The 21462-nt window shown below is 44.6% G+C and overlaps 1 protein-coding gene across 10 annotated transcripts in view; it reads left to right on the top strand.

The window, feature by feature from the left end:
* Positions 1–21462, top strand: part of si:ch211-200p22.4 (phosphatidylinositol-binding clathrin assembly protein) — a 118461-nt gene that overhangs the window by 31018 nt on the left and 65981 nt on the right. For all 10 annotated transcript variants that reach the window (XM_034164293.1, XM_034164299.1, XM_034164297.1 and 7 more), the window contains one exon: positions 21032–21174. In XM_034164293.1, coding sequence (XP_034020184.1) covers positions 21032–21174 — 143 coding nt within the window. The remainder of the gene's footprint in view (positions 1–21031; positions 21175–21462) is intronic.

The following is a 21462-nucleotide window of genomic DNA, read 5'->3' as shown; positions in this document are numbered from 1 at the left end:
TCTGCTCCCCTCCACAGCATGTCTTTTTCCTGGTTCTCTCCCTCAGCCCCAACCAGTCCCAGCAGAGGACTGCCCCTCCCTGAGCCTGGTTCTGCTGGAGGTTTCTTCCTGTTAAAAGGGAGTTTTTCCTTCCCACTGTAGCCAAGTGCTTGCTCACAGGGGGTCGTTTTGACCGTTGGGGTTTTACATAATTATTGTATGGCCTTGCCTTACAATATAAAGCGCCTTGGGGCAACTGTTTGTTGTGATTTGGCGCTATATAAAAAAATTGATTGATTGATTGATACTTGCGTGTATGTATATGTGTGTGTATGTATGTATGTTTAAATATCAAATTGAAAAATTACAGTTATTATTCAGGTTATTATTGTCAGCTGGGTAATACTGATTGAAAAATGTCAAGAAAATGTTATTGAAGTTCATTTTTCAAATGTTCAATATTTATGCTTATCCCAAGATATGAAGTAAAAGCCTTTATATTTTAAGTAATTGACTTACAGTTTTAACATTTTTATTTGTCAAAACCAGAAACAAATTGGATAAAAATGTGAGAAGTTACTGTTATTTATCAAGCTTAATCATTATGAAATTCTTGTTTTTTTTTAACTCTGTGTAGCATAATGAGGCCTAAATATGGTTTATTGCACTATATACGTACATATATTGATTAATTTATGCCACCTTTTAAATATGTTGCACTATATACGTACATATATTGATTAATTTATGCCACCTTTTTAAATATGTTTTAAAATGATAAGCACCATACATGTATATTTGTGAAACACAGAAATTTAAGAGCCAAATTACCAAGTGAATTTTGTGTCCCTAAAATTATGTAGCAACTGTAGACATGTGTTCAAGGACTAAGTTAGGATTTATATGGATGAGAATATAATAGAAATGACAAATATTACAAAGTATCAATTGAATTCCAACAATAGAAAATGAAAATAATGTGTATTTATATCCTTATCACAGTCCTACACATACAGGAGCACCATGATGTAGCATCTGTAGATCTTGAACATTTCCATTCTTCTTACTGGTATTCATGTGATATTTTCACCTGCTTCACACTTGCAGCTGAAGTAACATTAATTAAATTAAATATATATATATATTCTATATGTTCTTGAGTCTATTCAAACAGGGTGTGATCAGAATGAAAGCAAGTAATATGGTGAAAGAACAACTTGTCAGAGTGAATGTGTCAAATTTCAGGTGAATTCTTGGCTAACTGTTCATTTGAATGTGGCTTGTTATAAAGCTTGATGTTATTTTAACATGGAATAAATTTTCTCTGAAATATTAGAATTCACTCAATAAAAATAATGGAAAACAACATGTCAGTGTTGTAGCATCCGTAGATCATAAAATTGAACAAATACATCCAATTGGCCAGCAAATAGAAAAAAAATTCAGGCTTTGGATATTCAAATTTCAACTAATTACCATAAATATATAGTTTGAGAATATTATGAATATAGAAAAATAAGAATTTATCAAAGTTCACTTGAGTGCTAGTGGACCATACTTTTACACCTGATTATAGACGAGCTCTAACTGTATAAACTTTCAAAATGTAATTCTGTTAGTTACACAAGCTTCAAGGTTCCATTATTGTCATTTACATGTTTCACACGCAAACGAAATGAAATTTCTCCTCAGGACAAATTTGTTCACAATTTTGTTCAGAAATCCTGTTGAAATCCAAGTTAGTGAGCACTTTGACTTTGCCAAGACGGTCCATCTGCTTGGCTGCTGTGCTGAATCCACACAGTGATTAAATGGCGTGATTATTGCGCGTGTGCCTTCGACTGGTCACAATAAAAGTCCAAGGCTCAGAGCACCCCTGTGAGAGAAGACACATGCAGACATAGGACCAGTACTCTGCACCACCAGGAGGCAAAATTGGCCAGAGGATTGCAGACCAGCTGCCCAACGACAGAATACACCCAAACTCCCACTGCCCGAGAACACGACACATAGGATCCAAACCCCACAAAGTGTCCCACTGGCCAGTTGGGACCACCCACTGGAGCAATTTCTGTGACCTTTGTTTCTATGATCAAGCTGTATGTTGGTTCCATCTGTTGTGCCGACTAACTCAACACAGTGAGTGTCTGCCATTGCAAAACGAGCTGTCTTTGAGGTGCTTCTTTTGTTGCCAGGAAACATTTCATGCGACCTTTTGCTTGGCTTCTTCCCTGTTGCTGGATGCATTGTCCACGTGAGTTTTGAAGGACTCATTCTGCTGCTGTCCAGACGTGTAGACAGTGATGTAAATATTAAAGCTAGTATGAGAGGCTAATGTTCTCCTTAATTCACTTTTTTTTTAATAAATCCTCTGGGATAACTTGCCAAACAAACGTTTACTTTAATGTTCAAGTCAATATCATAATAACCAATTGGGTGTCACATTAACTGAGCAATTTTCGACAAACCTAATGTGCTCCCCACATCTTTATCGTGTCTCTCCTGTGGCTGAGGTCACTGTCAGGGTTTACTACTTGCGGTTAAAATACTGTAGCTTAGTACAACATGCCATGTTGTTTTTACTGGCTGAGTGAGTTTCTGGCCCGCGTATCCTGCAACATCACATTGTGTTAGATCATTCATAGCCCAACCTAAAAACTAGGTTATACTTGACACATTGATGTGGTGTTGGAGTAGTTGTCACTGCTCTTCGTGTGCCTCGGTGGCTTCAGGTTGGATAATCAGATTGAGACTGTGTTATTGTGTTCGTCTTCCCGTGTTGATTTGCAGCCTCCAGGGAACTCGTGTCCATTCAAACTCTGGCTGCTTTTTACACACAGTCACCTTGGTGTGTGTGTGTTTTAGCATTGTGCGTATGGATTGTGCAGGTGGAATAAATATCTTAAATATGAAGTCTTCCTCATAGGGTTGGGCAGTTGGACAATTCCATTGTCCATTGCTGGTGGGTCACGAACATCATGATGTGGAGCCAGTGTCATGATGCTTTGCCTATCACTTTTGCACACCAAATCTACTTTATTCACACAGACTCACCAGTACATGTCAGTCTCACATTGTTTCATAGACCTTATGCAGACAGAGCGATAATACCTTGTGCTCTGCCCGTATTGCTGTGCTGCACTTTTTAAAAGCGTATTTCACTCTCTATTGCTTCAAATACATACCAAGTCCCTTTCTGACAGATAATCACATGTGATATACCCTTGTTAGTGTTTAATCAGGTAGTGCTTTCCACCTAAACATGTTTTTAGATGTGTAAGAAGAGGGCCCCCCTCCTGTTTTGAGTAAAGATCCACTTTTGAAGAGATTTTTTGCACATCATGATGGTGATGATGATAAATAATAATGATGTGTTAACAGTGAGATTGACTGTATTTTTAACATCTAAAATGTCATTCAATCAATATTACTCGGTGTCCTAGTTCTGCTACTATAATGCTGTATTAAGTGAAGTTGATGAGCTATATAAAATATTTAGTTAATATTTTAAAAATGAATCAAAACATAATATTAAAGCTTGGATTTACGCTGTTTTTTTTACTTTGTAATGCTTGTCAGAGCTGTTGAACTGTTAGTATAAAATGGATTAACTTTAATGTGTGTGCAGTGTCTCTGTGCAAGTGTAATATTTTGGAAAATACTTTTTTCAGATCGGTACTGTGTATCGGCAAATACTCAATATTAAATGACTTTGGTCAAAACACCCGATTGGAACATCTCTGCTTTTCACATGTCACTTAGAATTTTGAGCTGCTGTGACAAAAACAAACTGTGTAAACATTGTGGAGAAGCAGAGCAACTGGTCAGATCCGGCAGTCACGGTGCAGCCGAGTCAAACACAGAAATCATTTTAGTTATTGTATACAAAAGGATTCTTAGAAAAGCTGGAGATGCCTAAATTTGTCCTTTTCATGGATGCCTTTTTTCACTGGATGCTGCAGGCAGAAAAGAAAACTGAAATTTTATTGGCAGTTGGAATTGCAAATATCCAACTTTTAGTTCCTGCTGTTTGTGTTGTATTTATTCTAGGCCTGATAGGCGCGCTCAGGGGTGTAGCTGCTTGGTAATGGAGGGGAAAGGCTTTGTGACTTAAGTGATTGTAGGTGAGTCTTCCGCTATCTGAACAGGCCCGGGCAGCCAAACCCTGGCTGCAGAGCAAAGATAGTCCGAGTTCAGTCTGCCAGGCAGGAAAAAGGCCGACTGCTGACTGTGAATGTGTCTGCTTCAAGTGAATCCTGAGGGAATGAAAGCACAGTGCGAGGATGTGAGACTGTGTGTCTGTGTGCACGTGTTTGAAGAGAGGGAAATTGCAGCAGTGTGTGTTTGTTTAGAATATTTTACTCCCTTTGAGTGTGTGTGTGTGTGTGTTTTCAATCAAGTCAGAAAACATCCTACATGTTCATAACTGTTTCAGTTCACTACCACCACAAACATGGCTGCACACTTCAGTGAATTTCACATTATTACACTGTAATAGAAGAAGCCGCAGACTCTCATCTTAACACTGTGGTGTCTGGGAATAAGTATCAGCCTGATGCACTTATGTTGGACTTGTTTCTTCTTACTTTGTGATGTCATAAACGTCCATTCTTGTATTTGAGTTGGTATAGTTCGACGTGGTGTTGGTGGAGGTGTGTGTTCCCATGTGCCTTTCTCTGGAGATTGTTTGATATTTTCTTCACTACACACATCCATTGTGCTGTACTGTGCCAGAGAAGCACAAATACTCATTTGATGTTAGATTGCAGGTAATGGGTAGTACTCTGTTTGGTGCGAGGTTTCTGCGTGTGGAAAATTCAGTGCTATTGTTCCCATTCTGATGCCAGGGTGTTTTTATTTTTATCTGCAGGTTCAACCGCATGTTTTTACTTCCCGAACACAACCTGCCATTCTCTCTGTCACTCTGTTTCTGATAGACGTTCCCTCAACATGTCGGCACAGAGACGTGCTCGGAGTTGTGCACACTGACACTTCAGCTTGACATGATTCCAAAATCCCCCAAGAACACAGTGTGGTTAGAGAAGAGAGCTTGTGTGTTTTGTCTTTTTCACTTTCTGCTGTGTGTGTGTGTGTGTGTGTGTGTGTGTGTGTGTGTGTGTGTGTGTGTGTGTGTGTGTGTGTGTGTGTGTGTGTGTGTGTGTGTGTGTGTGTGTGTGTGTGTGTGTGTGTGTGTGTGTGTGTGTGTGTGGTGTGTGTGTGTGTGTGTGTGTGTGTGTGTGTGTGTGTGTGTGGCTCATACAAGGACAGAAAGGAGAGGAGAAATCTTATTTAAGACCTCAAGGGCAGAATTAAAGTTATAGAACCACAGCTGGTCTATTAATAGACATGTTCTGGTGAAACCGTCTCTCCCATTCCATAATCCCCTCTTTCACACTTTTTTTTTCTTACCCTACTTTTTTACTGCTGGGGCTGCAGCCAACATTTGCTTTCAATATTTTATATTTTGTCTTTACTAACTCTTTAATTATTTAGCTGTTTTTCATAATATGGCATGAGAAACCCCATTTATATTCTGTCATCCAGGTTTACAACTTACCGTATCTGCATGTCAGGATGCTCTTGTTCAAGCATCATTAAAAAGGGTTTTTAATGAAAGTTGCTTAAATGTCCACTCCAAATTAATTTTGTGACTCAAACACATTGTAAGAATTAGTTTTCAGGTTTTGTAGTTATTTATTTTTAAACATGTCCAGAATAAATGGCTATGAGGATGCATGTACTGATCCACAGTTTCTCCAGCATGGAAGAAGTTAATTCAAATATTTGCCTTTTTATCTTAGGTGTAATGAAAAAGCAGATCAGGTTTTTCCATGACAACTCCCTCCATTTTTGAGATCCAGTGGTTATTTGGTGGTTTAATCCTTTTATTAGCCATTGCTTAAAGTGTAGGTGACACCAAAAAATGTGCACAAATAATCACTAAAAATAATGAAATGTTGGCATTTTAAAAAATCCTGAACAATAAAAGTCAAGTCAAAAACATTACGTATTGTGTCACCTACGCTTTAAAATCCAGCCCTTGTTGAACAGGTTTAAAACTAGTATCATATGCTATCCATTTTAATGCATTAATATGTTTTTGTAGTTTATATATTTTTTAGAACTTTGTACCATATTTCTAATGTAAAACTTATTTATTTTGGATTTTGACTTGAATTAGGTTTGAGCAGGATGGAAGTAATGCAACCCAGAAAGACCAGTCGGTTGCACTGGATCAGATCGAAGAGCAGGAAGTATCTTTGTGGTATCAAGGCTGTTTTTCTGTTCCCCACTAACTGTCTGGCTGAACATGGCAACAGGTTGTGTGTGTGTGTTTGTGTGTGTGTGTGATTGGAGAGTCTCCATAGTGCAGCCTTTCTGTTGCAGCACCAGTAATACAGCTTCATCCATCCATCCATTTTCTATTAAGGATGGGTATTGGTAAGATTTGATCAATATCGATTCCGTTTATCGATCCAATTCCTTATCCATTCTCTTATTGATACCTCTTGTGAATTTTCTGTGTACTAAAAATAGGCTTTATAGGTTTCCGATATCAACAACATTTTATTGAGTCTTAAAGTAAATAAAAATAAAGTTGGTCACTGGATCCTAAACTCTGGACATAAATAAACTCTACATGGTGGATCCTTAATCTCTTGACATAAATAGAAATAAACGCAATCTGTAGTTTTTGTCAAAAGCATTTCCTTTCTGACATTATTGGCATGAATCTCACTCCATACCTTTGAGCTGAGCTCTTGCAGCTGGCTGTGCTGCACGTCAGCATCAATGTAAATCATAAAGAATGTAGGACGTCTCATTTTGGGAGGAAAAAAACGTTTTAGTCAATTGTAGTTTCTTGTCTGTATTACAATGTTTGGAAAGAGATGTCATTTTAAAGCTGTGATTCGCTTTGAAGTTATTAATTCAGACCGGGCTCCAGCGTGACTTGGCAGAGAGCCATGGAGCGTTTGGTGCTACATCAACGGAATGGAGGACAGTTCTCATTTCGTGACTGCAACAAGACAAGAGTCCCAGTTAGTGACTTTAATACACACAAAAGTGACTCATGATTGACATATTAAGAAGCAGACTTGTCACTTCTGAAGAGCAGTGAATCAAAGAACCAGCAAAGCAGCGGATCGAAGCACTGCTTCATTGGTTCACACTTCAAAGCGGAGTCGTGCTGCAGAGGCGGTTGATTTACAGAGCCGCTGCAGGGTCTGTAATCAACGTAGAGAAATGATCATTTTCTCGATAAATGCCCTCAAAGGGTCTGAAGGACCAATAAGGGAATTGTTAAGCAAAAAGACTATTGATGCCGGTGGATCGAGTCATTTCTTAACGATACCCGAAAAGAACCGGTTTTTGATACACAGCCCTATTTTCTTAGTCTTAGTGTGTGAGGCGGGGTAAACCCTGGACAGGACACCAGTCTGGTGCAGGGTTAATACAGAAATTTAATACATAGATTATTATTATTTCTGTATCTTTAGTTTGTTTTTTATGTCTTCTGCAGCTTCACTCGGTCTTTCAAGTAGATCATATGTCGCCTGGGCGTCAAATCTGCCGGCTGTGGAAAAAAACTTGAGTTTGGCTTTTCAGTGTTTCTGCAACATCATTATTATTTGGGACAATAGTTTCTAGTTTGTCAAGTGTTTTTTGTGAGTCTAAAATACCCCGACTTAGTGTAGATGGAAGGCTAGAATGGAGAGGAAACGATCCACTGTCACATTGAGCAGGTTTACAGTTTCCTTCACATCACTTATCCTCCTTTTTGGTTCAATTGGGAGGATTTGAGAAAGGAAGGAATGGCGTGTTGAATGAACAGGGAATCTTTTCAGACAAAGCCTATCTGCAGTCCCTGATACACAGGAGAGAAGGAGATTACGAGCACATTGCCATAGAAGGTGTTGATATGGTGGCGTGTTAATCTGTAGCAGATTGAGGCCACACTCCCACTTTGTCTGGTGGTCTCTCTTCTGTGTGTTGGTGTCCATCCTCCTGCTCCTCAGGGTTTGAGAGAAGGTTGGTGAACTCTGCAGCCGTCTGCTTGCTCGGGTCCCAGCTTGATCATTTCAGCTCCACGTGGAAGGATTGAAGCTGCAGACGGAGGTGGCGTCCTGCAGCAAGCCAGCCAGCATTTATTCTTTATGTTGTGGAGAGGTGCCTTTGAAGAGCACTGTTTGACGCATGCACATTGATCTCATTAAGGAAAATGCAGAAATTTGTAGGTGACCTGGACAGATTTTATAGTCAGCCTTTTTAGGTCTTTACTGTTTGTTTTGACATGCTCAATCAAATTTGTGTTTGTGTTGTAGTATAGAAAATCCTTCTCCATTTTTCTCCATCGTGAAGCTGTATAACTGGTGATGCAATAGACAAAAAGTTGCAATGTGCAGTTAACAGTGTAACATGTTTGCATTTCTTCATGATGTAAATGAAGTCCAAGACGCATTCAATGATATGGAAATGTGGATTTATGGGAAATGAATGGACTGTGCATAAAAATTGCTGTAATTCCTGAATCGGTAATGTTTTTGTTGTGACTGTGAAACATCCCTGACGGTTCTATAGCCACATCTTTGAGCCGAGTGGGTGTTTTAAACTAGAAATATGCCACGGTTGGTGCCCTGTGTGGATTGTGGAAATACTTTTGCCACCTTTGACCCCACTGTGTTGTCTTAAAGCGTGACCGTCAATCCCCTGTGGGTGATATGGATTACAGACGCAGAGAGGGAGAGAGAGCGAAGAGGAGGGAAAAGCAACAACAGCAAAGTGAGACATGAAACGAGGTGTCAGCAGCTGATTGGTGAAAAATGTTTTGTGACACAGGAACTGGAACATACAAAATAATAAATTGTTTCGTCTTTAAAAAAAAAAAATAAGTAGAGTGATGCATCACATAGATAAAAGATCTGGAGTCAAATCGGGATCAAATTTGTTTACAGATCACGAGGAGGGAAAGAGATGAAAGAAAATTGAAAAGTGAGTGGATGGACGTGGGGGACTTAACGGTGGATAAGGAGAAGAGAAGGAAGCGGGCTGGGCCAGATGTGATCTCTCCTCTTCTTCCTCCTGCCCTTCATCCTGAGCTTGATCTCACCACCTGCTCTCTCAGACACACGTCATGTTTGTTAAAACTAAGGCTGAAGGATTAATCCTTCTTTAATCAGTCAGGCATAAAACATCTCCCAGAGGACTTTTTTTCACAATACAAGTTAGGACATTGCATCTATATAAGCAACAAAACAAACCTCCATAGATTCTGCAACACCGTTGGTAACGGTGTATGCTAACATGACGCGTGCGCTGTGCTGCACCATCAAAGCATGAGAGCTTCTCTGTCTTCTGCCTCAAACAAATTTACTAACTTCTTTTGGCTTCTCCCATTTTGCTCGGGTCATCAACAGCATCTCTGGTGTGGCTCCATATGTTGATTTGCCACATTTTACACCAGCTGCCCTTCCTCATGTAACTCCAGTTCTGTGCGGAGGAACATGCTCAGAACGTCTGGTGTTCCCAAGCAATCTCCCAGCCAAGTATTATTCAGGACTTACTCTGTTTCACGCTTGAGATCTGACGGGTCTGCAGCAGCATGTTCTCTCTTACTACAAGGGAATATATCACTTAAAACAAAATCGGTCACTTCCTGCGCGTTGAACAGCAGAGATGACGCAGAAGGGCTACTGCACGTCTGTGTTTGATTACCCAGAATTCTTCTCCGTGCTTTGGCCAGAGGCAATGTTGCGCCTCTCCAAGACCGCTTGACTCATGCATGACTTTGCCCTTGTTGTGGATGAAGTATTTGATATTTAGTGAAACGACTTTATAATGCATGCGACAATTAGTCAGGTCAGTTTGCCTTGTGCATGTAATTGCTCACAGCATACCTGCAGGTGAGGATTGTTAGATGGAAATCAACCTTGTTATGCATTTTTCCATGTGCACTCAGGATAATTGCCTGAGGTTTCCAAAAAAGAATGAAAGAAAGAAACAACAAACCTGTTTGTGCTGCAGACCACATCAGAAAGCGAGATGAAGACGCAGAGGCTTGCTGAGCCGTGTGTGTATTCCTGCAAATTGTCTGGATGAAGAGCCTCTCATGTCTCTTGTGTCTTATTATCTCTGCTGTTTTTCTTTCTTTATCCTTTCCTAGATTTATGGTCACACTTCTTTCTTTTTTTTGTCTGTGTGTACCGTCCTTTATATCCCCCTCATCATTCTTTCTTCTTTGTTTTTACTCCCTCGCCTCTCTGTCTTGTTTTACTCCTTGTTTTCTGTTCAGCGTGTTTGTCTCAATCGTCTTCCGTCCCTTTGCTCCCTCGCTCTGGTCTTATATCAGCGGCTTCTGTTGCTTTCCACTCTGCCTGATTAGTCTGCACATGTACCCTCTTTACATTGTCTCACACCCTCGTACACACAGCCGTGCACAAGCAGCCCTAATCAGCCGTCTTCTCTCGCACCACTCCAGACATGATGAAAAACACGAAAAAAGATGAGGCACTGGACAGACTGAAAGAAGGCAGGAAGAAAAGCAGATGGATGAAAAACATGGTGCAAGAAACTAATTTATTAAGAGCACCACCAGTCAGTCTTAATACCTGTTTCTAGTGTAGAGACATGGTTTCTAGTCAGTGTCAATAACATCAGGCAGGGGTGGATTACAAGGAAAAATACAAGACGTATGGAGATAGAGAGAAAGTGAAGATAAACAACTAGAACTGCCAATATTTTTTCTACTATCAGCCAGGGCTACCACGACTATCTGAGAAGGAATCGCATTGTGGCTAAATCAGATGCTGATGAAGAGGGACAGTCATCTCTAAGCTAATTGGATAGTTAGCCGCTAACATTAACATCTATCAGGGTTCTCCCCAGAAATTTTTAGTATTGCGGTGCTGTTTGCAATTATTATCTGAGGTGGCTTTTTTAGCATGTTTCCAAAATATTTGGCAATCAGGTACTTAAGTTCACAATAGCACCCGAATAATTAGCTCACAACAATATTTATTGAAACTGAAATGGTTGCATGTACATTTCTATCATAGATTTGATTAAAGAAGGCTCAGGCAGTAATGTATTATTAAAATACGTTAAAATAAAACACAGTACACATTGAATTGACTGTCAGCTATCAATAGTATTGGGGCAGGTTCATCCAGGAGCTGGCAAGACCTTATTTGGGACATTCTTTTGGCGATTAGGGATGTCCTCATGTGTTGTAATAAATATTCCAAAGAACAGCAAGAGTTTCTCTCAGAATTTAGATGAATAGGCCTGAAAGAAGTTTCTGTAGGAAGTATTTTTGTCATAAGATCAAGTGGGAGGGGAAGTGTTGGCTTTTTAAATACTTGAAAGACACTGGACACATTGAGAGGATTTAGTACTGCTGTAATGGAGTGATGCAGGAGATGGCAGCAGTGCAACAAGGATAAGGATGCCATCTGTCGTTAAACACCATAGAAGAAGAGAGGGTGCGCTTGGTTTATTTCACAGGGGCACGTTTTCAGGTCGGAGCGCATTTTTGCATTTACAAAATGCCACAAGAAACCACCAAAAAAATAAATAAATGTACATCATTTAGTCAGTCTGGGTAAATCGTCGGACCTGGACCAGTTGATTGTGCTGCTAATCTTGATTCCTCAGTGGAGCGTGCGCGAGACAAAAACATGGAGGACTTCCTGAAGTTTGTTGACATAGAGATGTGAAGAAATTAGACTTTGCTGCTGGAAAAAAATGGTAAAATAAACGGAATTTTGTGAATATTTATAGGGGCCTGAGCGGGCCATGTAATAAATTATAGTGGCCCAACAGTGGGCCAAATCTCTGCCATGCCAGCGGGCAAATGGCAGTGCCAAGCCCTGTCAAAAAAAAAAAAAAAAAAAAAATCTCAAGATGATGTCAGAGTACAATGACGCTATATGCAGGGCCCTGATGCCATTGTCTGGGGAGAACCCTGCCTATAGTGAGCTACTTACTTACAGTATATTGATGGCTGTAAACATTAACATTAACTATGACGATTTCATTAGCCTTAGCACACATGTTAAGTGTTTGCTGTAACATTATAACAGAGATGTCATGTTTCAGTAGGAAATGTGATAAGGCTAATATAACGCTACGTTACAGTGCGAAAAAATACATCCCTCTTCAGTGGACGAATTTTTTTTACCAAGCCAACACATGCACACCTCAGCAAGCAAATATCCTGACTGAAGCAATCTTGAAAATGTTGGTGACTGACATGGTTGGCGATCAAGGTTTCAAAGAGATGATCAAGCAGTTTAACCCAGAATGCATGGTAACGACCTACCAGGCTGATCTCACTTCACCACACTGATGGAAAAGAAATACGATACAACGTTTGAGAACTTTCTTTCTTTCTTTCTTTCTTTCTTTCTTTCTTTCTTTCTTTCTTTCTTTCTCGCTCGCTCTATTTCAGTTTGCTTTATTGGCATGAATGTATTAAAACAATATTGTCAACAATAACACATAGTGAAATAAATAATTAATTAAATTAGATAATTAAAAATAGCAGGTTTCTAAGGCAAATAACAGCTGCATCCTGGTGCGATAAACTGCAATTTACATGTGATCTGATTAGTCAAATAATTGGTGACTAGTTGATTATCAAAATGATCGTTTGTGGCAGCCCTACTGTCAGCCAGGAAGACAGATTTTTAAATGGAACTTTGAATGACTGAAGATTTTGTTGACGTGTTTTGATCATCCGTCACATGATTTTGTGGTATAAAGCAATATGAGGCTGGGAATAAGATCTTAGTCCCGAGAGAAATCCTGTCCAAACCTGGTGTGAGTAAATCCAGTGTCTGAAAACTTGCAAATAAGGAGGACAGTAAGAGATGAACAGTGCTGATTGGAAGCTGTATAGTAAAGTGGAAAAGTCTGAGATTAGGCGTTAACAATGCCTGAATTGGATATAAAGAGGGGTAAAACTAGAGTAGTGGTTGCAGAGCAATGTGAATGTTTGTGTGCACTGAAACTGCATAAAGATTTAGGTTTCACTGACAAACAAATACATGTGGGAGTACACAGTCAAATCTGGACAAGTTGGCTTTTTATTTATTCATAAGTTGTGGTTTTTAAATGTACAGCTGGCAGTACTATAATAGGCTAATTATTTATACAATTTTTATGGGCTTAGCTGTGCCAAACCTGCTTTTTTTTTAAAAGCTTAAGATGAGGGTTGTCTCTTTGACCGCCTGACAATCTGATGAAACGTTCTGCCAGTTGTATGCTGTCACTGTCAAAGCGCTCATCAGGTGCTGTTTGGTAGCATTTAAACGCTGTTTGGCCTTGCTGTCATTTGTGTTGTGTGGGCCGCTGAAGAGGAGGTACTGCTGGCCCACCACTACCAGATGGCGCCCTGCTTGGAGTGCGGGCTTCAAGCACGAGAGGGCGTCGGAGCAACGGAGAGTGACAGCTGTCATTCATCATCTGCACCAGCTGTCACTCATTTTCCACATCACCATGAAAGCCGGACTACAACTCCACCTCCCCGCCGAGAAATCAGCAACCAAGAGGTAACCTTCTCTGCGGTAATTTCTCTGCTAACTAAACTCTTATTTGCAGCCGTTTGCCCTGTGGTGTCCTTATCAGAGCTGGAGTAAGGGCGTGACCGCGACGACTTCGCATCACGCTCCATAGCAGATAAGTGGTTACACACGAGCTGCACGAGTGTGTGATTGGAGGTGGAGGTGCTCCCTCCTTACAGAACATTGACTGTGAGTGGACTACTGAGTGTGCGGATTCACACTCACCTGGATTTTCTCTGTTCTCTGCCAGCAGTACCAGGGTTGACAGCCGAAGGCAGAGGCCACCTGGGGACTCGGGACTTGGCGGCTCCGGTGTTCTTCAGGCCCGTTGGTGGTGGAAGCTGTGTGGGAATCAGCTCTTCTCTCGCCAGATGTCTTCTATCTTCGAGCCTGCCCACACGTCACCTGGTGTATAATTGGCAATCCAAATTTCTGTCTGTATTCCGTTGTGTGTTTCCACAACATTAAATTGTTACTTGTTGGCTTATCCATTGTCCGTTCCTTAGCGCCCCCTGTTGTGGGTCCGTGTCACGACACCTTCCCAACAGGATTTCTCGGCCAAGCGTCATGGATCCTGAGGGGCGTCAACCAGAGCTTGAACGGCCAATGGAAGAGCAAGAGGCGCAGGCGTCAGCAGGAGGTGTGTTGAGTGATCTGCAGCATATTCTAACCGCTTTCACGGCTCAGTTGGATTTGGTGACCGAGCAGAATGTACTCCTTAATCGGAGGATGGAGGCTCTCACCGCCAGGGTGGAAGCACGCATTCAAGGCGCTGCTGCAGTCCCTCCTCTTGCTGGTCCTGGGCCCGACACAGACATTCCACTGGTCGTTCAACGACCCCCCCACCGTCCCCTGAAGCATACATAAGCCCTCCGGAACCGTACGGAGGTTGTGTCGAAACGTGCGCAGACTTCCTCATGCAGTGTTCGCTTGTTTTTGCACAGCGTCCAATCATGTACGCATCAGACGCTAGCCGGGTGGCTTATGTGATTAATTTGCTTCGAGGAGAGGCACGCGCCTGGGCTACGGCGCTCTGGGAGCAGAACTCACGGCTCCTAACGTCTTACGCTGGGTTTGTGCGGGAGTTCAAACAGGTTTTTGATCATCCCAACAGAGGCGAGACTGCTTCGAGCGTGCTGCTGTCAAGGAGACAGGGGCGCCGGAGTGCAGCTGAGTATGCAGTCGACTTCCGCATCGCGGCAGCGAGGTCCGGCTGGAATAACGTTGCACTCCGCGCCGCCTTCATAAACGGACTGTCTCCGGTCCTGAAGGCTAAGGAGGAACCGCGGGATTTTGATGGGCTTGTCGATTTGGTTATACGCTTAGACAACCGTTTGAATGAACACCGTCGGGAGCAGGCCAGGGGGCGTGGCCAGGCACAAGCCGTCCCTCTCCCTTCCGGTTCCGAAAGGGTGCCGTCGTCCCCACGCTTCACTGCCAGAGAGCTCCGTGTGGCAACAGCTCCCCCTGCTGACGAAGCTATGGACACGAGCAGGGCCAAAATGAAAGCAAACCTCAGACAAAGGAGGCTGGCCCGCGGGGAGTGTTTTTTCTGTGGCTCATGTGAGCACATGCAAAAGGACTGCCCCAAACGGTCAAACTACAACGCCCATCCTTAGAAACTGGGCTAAGGGTGGGCCATAACACACACGCGGGGAGGCCCCGCAAATCTGCACGAATCCCAGTAACGATCCTGAGTGGGGATTTAACCCTTCACGCCCCAGCACTGGTAGACACGGGTCGGAAGGGAATCTGCTGGACAGCAGATGGGCAAGGGAAGTAGGGCTCCCCCTGGTGGCTCTGCCATCACCATTGCAGGTGCGGGCACTAGATGGCACCCTACTTCCATTAATCACACATCAGACACAGCCCGTGACCTTAGTTGTGTCTGGGAATCACAAGGAGGAGATCGTGTTTCACGTAACACCTTCTACCTCTCGAGTGATTTTGGGGTTCCCATGGATGGTGAAGCACAATCCCCAGATTGATTGGCCGTCTGGGGTTGTGACGCAGTGGAGCGAAACCTGCCACCGGGAATGTTTAGGATCCTCGGTTCCACCCGGCATGACGGCTAATGAGGAGGTCAAAGTCCCCCCCAATCTGTCGGCGGTGCCAAAGGAGTACCACGATCTTGCTGACGTCTTCAGCAAAGATCTGGCACTCACTCTTCCCCCGCACCGACCGTACGATTGCGCCATCGATTTGATCCCGGGCACTGAGTACCCGTCCAGCAGGCTGTACAACCTCTCACGTCCGGAACGCGAATCAATGGAGACCTACATCCGGGACTCCTTAGCTGCCGGGCTGATCCGGAACGCCACCTCCCCGATGGGTGCGGGTTTCTTTTTCGTGGGCAAAAAAGACGGCGGACTCCGTCCATGCATCGATTACAGAGGGCTGAACGAGATCATGGTTTGCAACCGATACCCGTTGCCTCTGTTGGATTCGGTGTTCACGCCCCTGCATGGAGCCAAAATCTTCACTAAACTCGATCTTAGGAATGCGTACCACCTAGTTCGGATCCGGAAGGGAGACGAATGGAAGACGGCATTTAACACCCCGTTAGGTCACTTCGAGTACCTGGTCATGCCGTTCGGTCTCACGAATGCCCCCGCGACATTCCAAGCCTTGGTAAATGACGTCTTGCGGGACTTCCTGCATCGGTTTGTCTTCGTATATCTGCATGATATACTCATCTTTTCTCCGGACCCTGAGACTCATGTCCAGCATGTACGTCAGGTCCTACAGCGGTTGTTGGAGAACCGGCTGTTTGTGAAGGGCGAGAAGTGAGAGTTCCACCGCACTTCTTTGTCCTTCCTGGGGTTCATTATCTCCTCCAACTCCGTCGCCCCTGATCCGGCCAAGGTTGCGGCGGTGAGAGATTGGCCCCAACCAGCAAGCCGAAGGAAGCTGCAACAATTCCTCGGCTTTGCAAATTTTTAACGGAGGTTCATTAAGGGGTACAGTCAGGTAGTTAGCCCCCTGACTGCCCTGACCTCCACTAAAGTCCCCTTCACCTGGTCGGATCGGTGCGAAGCCGCGTTTAAGGAGTTGAAACGTCGGTTCTCGACTGCACCAGTTCTGGTGCAGCCTGACCCTGATCGCCAGTTTATTGTCGAAGTGGATGCCTCTGACTCAGGGATAGGAGCCGTGCTGTCCCAGAGCGGGGAGTCCAATAAGGTTCTCCATTCTTGTGCCTATTTTTCCCGCAGGTTGACCCCAGCTGAGCGCAACTATGACGTGGGCAATCGGGAACTCCTCGCGGTGAAGGAGGCTCTGGAAGAGTGGAGACACCTGTTGGAGGGAGCGGCGTTGCCCTTCACTGTTTTCAAGGACCATCGGAACCTGGAGTACATCCGGACCGCCAAGCGGCTGAACCCCAGGCAAGCCCGCTGGTCTCTGTTCTTCGGGCGCTTTGACTTCCAGATTACATACCGCCCCGGGACTAAGAACCAACGATCGGGCACACTGTCCCGGGTGCACGAAGAGGAAGCCAAGGCTGAGCTGTCGGATCCAACCGAGACCATCATCCCCGAGTCCACTGTCGTGGCCACCCTCACCTGGGACGTGGAGAAGACCATCTGGGAGGCCCTGGCAAGAAACCTGGACCCGGGGACCGGCCCTAAGAACAGATTGTACGTCCCACCAGAAGCCAGAGCTGCCGTCTTGGACTTCTGTCACGGCTCCAAGCTCTCCTGTCATCCCGGAGTGCGTAGGACCGTGGCAGTTGTCCAGCAGTGCTTCTGGTGGGTGTCCCTGGAAGCCGACGTCCGGAACTACGTCCAGGCCTGTACCACCTGTGCCAGGGGCAAGGCAGACCATACGAGGACTCCTCCAGCCCCTGCCGGTGCCTCATCGCCCCTGGTCCCACATCGGCCTGGACTTCATCACGGGCCTCCCGCCGTCCCAGGGCAACACCGTCATCCTCACGATAGTGGACCAGTTCTCCAAGGCGGCCCACTTCGTGGCCCTCCCGAAGCTCCCGACGGCCCAGGAGACGGCAGACCTCCTGGTCCACCACGTCGTGCGCCTGCACAGGATACCATCCGACATCGTATCGGATCGTGGTCCCCAGTTCTCCTCGCAGGTCTGGAGGAGTTTCTGTAAGGAGCTGGGGGCCACCGTGAGTCTCTCGTCCGGGTACCACCCCCAGACAAACTGCCAGGCAGAACGGGCTAACCAGGAGCTGGAGCAGGCCCTTTGCTGCGTAACCTCCGCGCACCCGGCAGCCTGGAGTAACCATCTGGCCTGGATCGAGTATGCCCATAACAGCCAGGTCTCGTCTGCTACCGGCCTCTCCCCGTTTGAGGCGTGTTTGGGGTACCAGCCCCCATTGTTCCCGCTTGTGGAGGGAGAAGTCGGAGTGCCCTCGGTTCAGGCCCACCTCAGGAGGTGCCGCCGGGTGTGGCGGACTGCCCGTTCTGCCCTGTTGAAGGCTCGGACGAGGGCCAAGGCCCATGCAGATCGCCGGCGTTCCCCGGCCCCTGCGTACCAGCCCGGGCAGGAGGTGTGGCAATCTACCAAGGACATACCGCTCCAGGTCGAGTCGCCAAAACTCAAAGACCGCTACATCGGACCGTTCACCATCCTCAAGGTCCTCAGCCCGGCCGCAGTGAAGCTGCAGCTGCCAGCTTCACTGCGGATCCACCCCGTCTTCCATTTGTCCCGTTTAAAACCCCATCGCACCTCACCACTTTGCACCCCTGGACCTGCACCGCCTCCTGCCCGGATCATCGACGGGGAGCCGGCATGGACTGTGTGTCGGTTCCTGGACGTCCGTCGGAAGGGCCGGGGTTTCCAATACCTGGTGGACTGGGAGGGGTACGAACCCGAAGAACGCTCCTGGGTGAAGAGGAGCTTCATCCTGGTCCCGGCCCTCCTGGCTGAGTTTTACCACCGTCACCCGGACAAGCCTGGTAGGGCGCCAGGAGGAGCACGTTGAGGGGGGGTCCTGTTGTGTAAGCCGCTGAAGAGGAGGAACTGCTGGCCCACCACCACCAGATGGCGCCCTGCTTGGAGTGCGGGCTTCAAGCACAAGAGGGCGTCGGAGCAACGGAGAGTGACAGCTGTCATTCATCATCTGCACCAGCTGTCACTCATTTTCCACATCACCATAAAAGCCGGACTACAACTCCACCTGTGGGTCCATGTCACGACACCTTCCCAACAATTTGCACCAATAAATGCATCTAAGTGACTGTATCTCTGTGTTGCACTACACTCCACCTGGTAGCATTGACCTATGAGCACTTGGTGCGTTTGTTTGTGTTGGCGTTGTGTTGATCTTGTTGAGTTAGCAATGAAAAATATGCTGAAGTGAAAGTCTGGTGTGGCTCATTCCTCTTTGTTTGTAGTGGAGTCTAAGATCAGGGAGTAGGTGAGTGAGGTAAAACAGGCTTTATTGAATGAGCACACGCGTCTGATTGTGACCGTGAAATCTCCCAGCGGGACACTTTCCCACTGCAGTCCTCCGCTATTCAAATCGGAGGCTGTTTCCGTAGTTACCAGGTGTGAGAGCCGACAGCTCCTAATGTCCCACGGTGGTGAACAAAGGCGAGTGAGAGGAGGTGGATGGATGGAGAGAGAAAGAGAGAGCAGGGATGAAAGTAAAGTCGAAGGAAGGAAAGATGGATGTCAGACAACTGGTGTGAAGTGTGTCCGTGTGTGTCTGTTACAGTGTTTACACATTTTCACATGGCGAGAAAGGGTGCTGCATCCTTGTAATAAGGTGGAAGATTTGTTCACAAACCAGTTGAAATCAATCGCTACTGAAGTCAGAAGATCAGCGAGGTTAGTTATTAGTATCCCTCACATCATATCAGGCACGTCCTGAATAAAGTTGAGCTCAACCAAATATAAGCTGTGTTTATAGATTGCACCGACATCACCGGCTCGATAAGTCCTTGACATTTTGCTGTTGGGTTAGCAAAAGAAATGAGTCTGCTTACTCCGATACAGACACTAGACTGTGCGGGAGTCTACAAAATCATAACAAAAGGCTCTGAGCATTTCTCTGCCTGCTAAAACCAGCTATGAAAATGAGTTTCAATTTGAACAGAAGTCCTGTAATATTAGCTTTCTTCCTACATGTGTCTTAAAAAAAAATACCCCAAATAAATCTTAATTTTCAGCTGCACTGCTGTTCAACAGCTTGGAAACAGAACATTGGATTTTAGGTCAGTTTGCAGTGCAACGTGTTTCTTTTCGCTGCTTCTTTAATGGCTTTTGTAAATGATTCAGCACATTATTATTATTATTATTATTATTAATATTAAAGTAATAAAGGCTGGTGTCACATGGGATCATTTAATGTAAAATCAAAGTGGTGCAGCTGGAGGTCTTCACAGTGCTCATGTTATCTGCCGTTTCCCGCACTTCAAAGAAATCTCATAAGATTGTGGCGTGATGTGTTGCATCCTATTGGGTCGTGCAGTGTGACGCCAGCTGAACTCAAACATTGGCATATGTCAAAACGAGCAATTTACCACCAAGACGAATGACAGAGAAATCAAATAATTTCATATTAATTCAGGTAAATTGTCAGCCTGAGGTGTATTAAGGCTGTGCAATTCCAAATGAAAGGAGTGTCACATTTCTGTTTCTTAAAATTGAGATTGCAATTCTGTCTGTCTCTTTTGTTTAATATATAAAACCTGATTGCACACATTAAGAAAGCGCTCCAGATGAGTGTGTGAGTTCAAAAATACAAAAAAATGCAGAAAGGCTGGCTGTGTGAGACAGGAGTGGGACTGCCAATCTACAGAGCAGCGTTTGATTCCAGGTGTGTACTGATGACACCAGAGCCAGCCAAAATCCACAGCACAGCAGGGTTGGTGAGATTGCTCACCTCATGAGACACTATCGGTCTTCTGGATTCATTTTGTCATTTTTATTTGTCTTTGCACAGCTCCTGTGTCACCCACTCATTCGGTCACAGGGTTTGCTTTCAGTTTTCTGTTGCCCTGCGTCATGTTGTCTAATACCACATTTGGTGCAGCTGATGCGGCGATGAGTGAGGATCACAATATTAATACCATTAATCGGGCAGACGTGAGGTGTATGTAAATAAACAGGAACTCTGACACTACAGTGAAAATGAACATACGCCTCTAACTCATTATGCGTTATGCAATAATTTAAAAAAGTACCCTTGAAGGGCGTCCCATCTAGTTTAAAGTTGCAGGGTGTTAAGTGAACAACACCTGAACCTCTGCCAGCCTGCCCCCAGAGGCAAGAAAAGAGGGAGATGTTGCAGCTGATTAAAAGTTCTGCAAGTCTTTACTGTCCTTTACACTTCAACCTCTTACAAATTCACCTGAAATGTGTGCGTGTTCGCTCTGGGGTTGTCTTTGACTGGTGCGTTTTTATGCGTAGGTGTGAAAAGTATTTTGCAAAATGTCAGACCTTTTTTAAAAAAGCATTTGTCATTACTTCCTGAGATTTTCTGTTGTGTAACCTTTGTGTTGCTTTGTTTTTGTTTCTCCTGCCAGATCTGATCCACTGCACCAATGAGATGAACGTCAGCATTCCCCAGCTGGCAGACACGCTGTTTGAGCGCACAGCCAACTCCAGCTGGGTGGTGGTCTTCAAGGCCCTCATCACCACCCACCACCTCATGATGTACGGCAATGAGGTGAGACAGACACACACACACACACACAACCCGGTCAGTCACACTCTTCATCAGTCAGGTCTTGGTCAGACTGCCAGGAAATGTGATTTATGTGCTGATTCTGATTTGAAACTGGTTCTGTACTCCAAGTCTGAACAATCAAAAGCTACATGAAATAATTTTTTTTTATTCATATTTGTTTCAAATTTTACTCACAGGTGGTTTGAAGTGAGGTTCAAATAAATTTTTGCAAATGCACTGCGCATCATGTCGGTTAGGCATCTTGCATGTTTGTATTTGCAGCTGGCA

The sequence above is a fragment of the Thalassophryne amazonica genome, chromosome 23, assembly GCF_902500255.1.
Source record: "Thalassophryne amazonica chromosome 23, fThaAma1.1, whole genome shotgun sequence".
NCBI lineage: Eukaryota > Metazoa > Chordata > Actinopteri > Batrachoidiformes > Batrachoididae > Thalassophryne > Thalassophryne amazonica.
The sequence above is the reverse complement of the archived record's forward strand: the minus strand, read 5'-3'. Positions and strand labels throughout refer to the sequence as shown.